This window comes from Oncorhynchus gorbuscha, unplaced genomic scaffold, assembly GCF_021184085.1.
Source record: "Oncorhynchus gorbuscha isolate QuinsamMale2020 ecotype Even-year unplaced genomic scaffold, OgorEven_v1.0 Un_scaffold_295, whole genome shotgun sequence".
Taxonomy (NCBI): Eukaryota; Metazoa; Chordata; class Actinopteri; order Salmoniformes; family Salmonidae; genus Oncorhynchus; species Oncorhynchus gorbuscha.
This window is the reverse complement of record NW_025745159.1, coordinates 501,681-504,180: the sequence shown is the minus strand read 5'-3', so window position 1 is coordinate 504,180 and position 2,500 is coordinate 501,681. Positions and strand designations below refer to the sequence as shown.

At 48.8% G+C, this 2,500-nt stretch overlaps 1 protein-coding gene across 1 annotated transcript in view; it reads left to right on the top strand.

The window, feature by feature from the left end:
* LOC124017623 (vacuolar protein sorting-associated protein 13B-like) overlaps positions 1-2,500 on the top strand; it is a 193,998-nt gene that overhangs the window by 161,596 nt on the left and 29,902 nt on the right. The window contains 3 exon segments of the mRNA XM_046332876.1: positions 854-986; positions 1,874-1,884; positions 2,144-2,366. Of these exon segments, the coding sequence (XP_046188832.1) occupies positions 854-986; positions 1,874-1,884; positions 2,144-2,366 (367 nt within the window).

The following is a 2,500-nucleotide window of genomic DNA, read 5'->3' as shown; positions in this document are numbered from 1 at the left end:
TGTCTCTCTCTGTTTTTCTCTCTCTCTCTCTGTTTCTCTCTCTGTTTCTCTCTCTCTGTTTCTCTCTCTATTTCTCTCTCTCTGTTTCTCTCTCTCTCTGTCTATCTCTCTCTCTCTCTGTCTGTTTCTCTCTCTCTCTGTCTCTCTGTCTGTTTCTCTCTCTCTCTGTCTCTCTGTCTGTTTCTCTCTCTCTCTCTCTCTCTGTCTGTTTCTCTCTCTCTCTCTCTGTCTGTTTCTCTCTATCTCTCTTGTCTCCGGGGTGGCCTAAACACAGGCTCTTATAGTCGACTGTTTGGACAGCTTTCCTCTCAAAGGAAGCAGAAACAGCCTTCTCCTCTTCATAATTGGGCCCACGAGTTCAGAAGTGATTTTTACAACACAGATACTTTCATTCTTTTGTTCTTTCATGACCCAGCTGTGTTTCCCTCGGTCTGTCCGTGTGTGTGTCCCTTCCTCCTTCCTCCCCAATCAGGGCCCTAACCTGCAGGCCTCCAATCAGGGCCCAATAACCTGCAGGCCTGCCTCCAATCAGGGCCCTAACCTGCAGGCCTGCCTCCAATCAGGGCCCTAACCTGCGGGCCTGCCTCCAATCAGGGCTCTACCCTGCAGGCCTGCCTCCAATCAGGGCCCTAACCTGCCTCCAATCGGGCCTGCCTCCAATCAGGGCCCTACCCTGCAGGCCTGCCTCCAATCAGGGCCCTACCCTGCAGGCCTGCCTCCAATCAGGGCCCTACCCTGCAGGCCTGCCTCCAATCAGGGCCCTACCCTGCGGGCCTGCCTCTGGGCTCAGTGAGGTCTGGAGGGACCTGTGCTGCAGGTGGTTAAATGACTCAGTGTTTATTGGTTGTTTCAGAGCGTTGGTGATGACGTATCAGGAACACCTGGGCGTCACCTACGTGACACTGAACGAGGACCCCTGTCCTCACATGGTCATCCACAACCAGACCCCTCTGTCTATGCTGCTCAGGGAGAATGTCAAGGGTAACGCCTGATACACACACACACACACAGACACACACAGATACACACACACACACACACACACACACACACACACACACGCACACGCACACGCACGCACGCACACACACACACACAGATACATACATTGGAGCAAAAAAGTATTTAGTCAGCCACCAATTGTGCAAGTTCTCCCACTTAAAAAGATGAGAGGCCTGTAATTTTCATCATAGGTCCACTTCAACTATGACAGACACAATGAGAAGAAAACAATCCAGAATATCACATTGTAGGATTTTTAATGCATTTATTTGCAAATTATAACAGTATAACTCCTCATAACAGTCCAACCTGATGTCAGAACTACACGTCTCCTCATATAACAGTCCAACCTGATGTCAGAACTACACGTCTCCTCATAACAGTCCAACCTGATGTCAGAACTACACGTCTCCTCATATAACAGTCCAACCTGATGTCAGAACTACACGTCTCCTCATATAACAGTCCAACCTGATGTCAGAACTACACGTCTCCTCATATAACAGTCCAACCTGATGTCAGAACTACACGTCTCCTCATAACAGTCCAACCTGATGTCAGAACTACACGTCTCCTCATATAACAGTCCAACCTGATGTCAGAACTACACGTCTCCTCATATAACAGTCCAACCTGATGTCAGAACTACACGTCTCCTCATAACAGTCCAACCTGATGTCAGAACTACACGTCTCCTCATATAACAGTCCAACCTGATGTCAGAACTACACGTCTCCTCATATAACAGTCCAACCTGATGTCAGAACTACACGTCTCCTCATATAACAGTCCAACATGATATCAGAACTACACGTCTCCTCATATAACAGTCCAACCTGATGTCAGAACTACACGTCTCCTCGTATAACAGTCCAACATGATGTCAGAACTATACGTCTCCTCATATAACAGTCCAACCTGATATCAGAACTACACGTCTCCTCATATAACAGTCCAACCTGATATCAGAACTACACGTCTCCTCATATAACAGTCCAACCTGATATCAGAACTACACGTCTCCTCATATGTGTTAAAACCTCAGACACGTTTTTTTTTTTTAATGTACGTACTTTGTGAATGTCTTTTTTAAACGGTCAAATGACATGAATCAACTGTTTACCATTTGTCCCCCCTCCAGAACCCCCAGGACAGAGGTGTACTGCCGCCCCCTCCCTGCCAACTCCTCCCTCCACCATGACCTCTACCACCACTTCTCCAGCTTCCCCGCCTGCAGACAGAGAGAGCCTCTACCCACCGTGCTGCTGAAGGCCAGTCCTGACCCCAACAGTCTGCAGCCCAGCGACCTGCAGGCGTCTCCGGAGTGGAGCGACCCCGTGGACATCAACTGCCCCGGCACACAGGTCAACTACTAATACGACCCACTGGGCTGATATCTGCTGTTTAGGACGTGCCTGCAGACAGTTTGTTTTAATGTATGGGGTGTTCCTGAGAATCAGACCCACTATACTGCCGTTGCAAGATCCACACAACATTA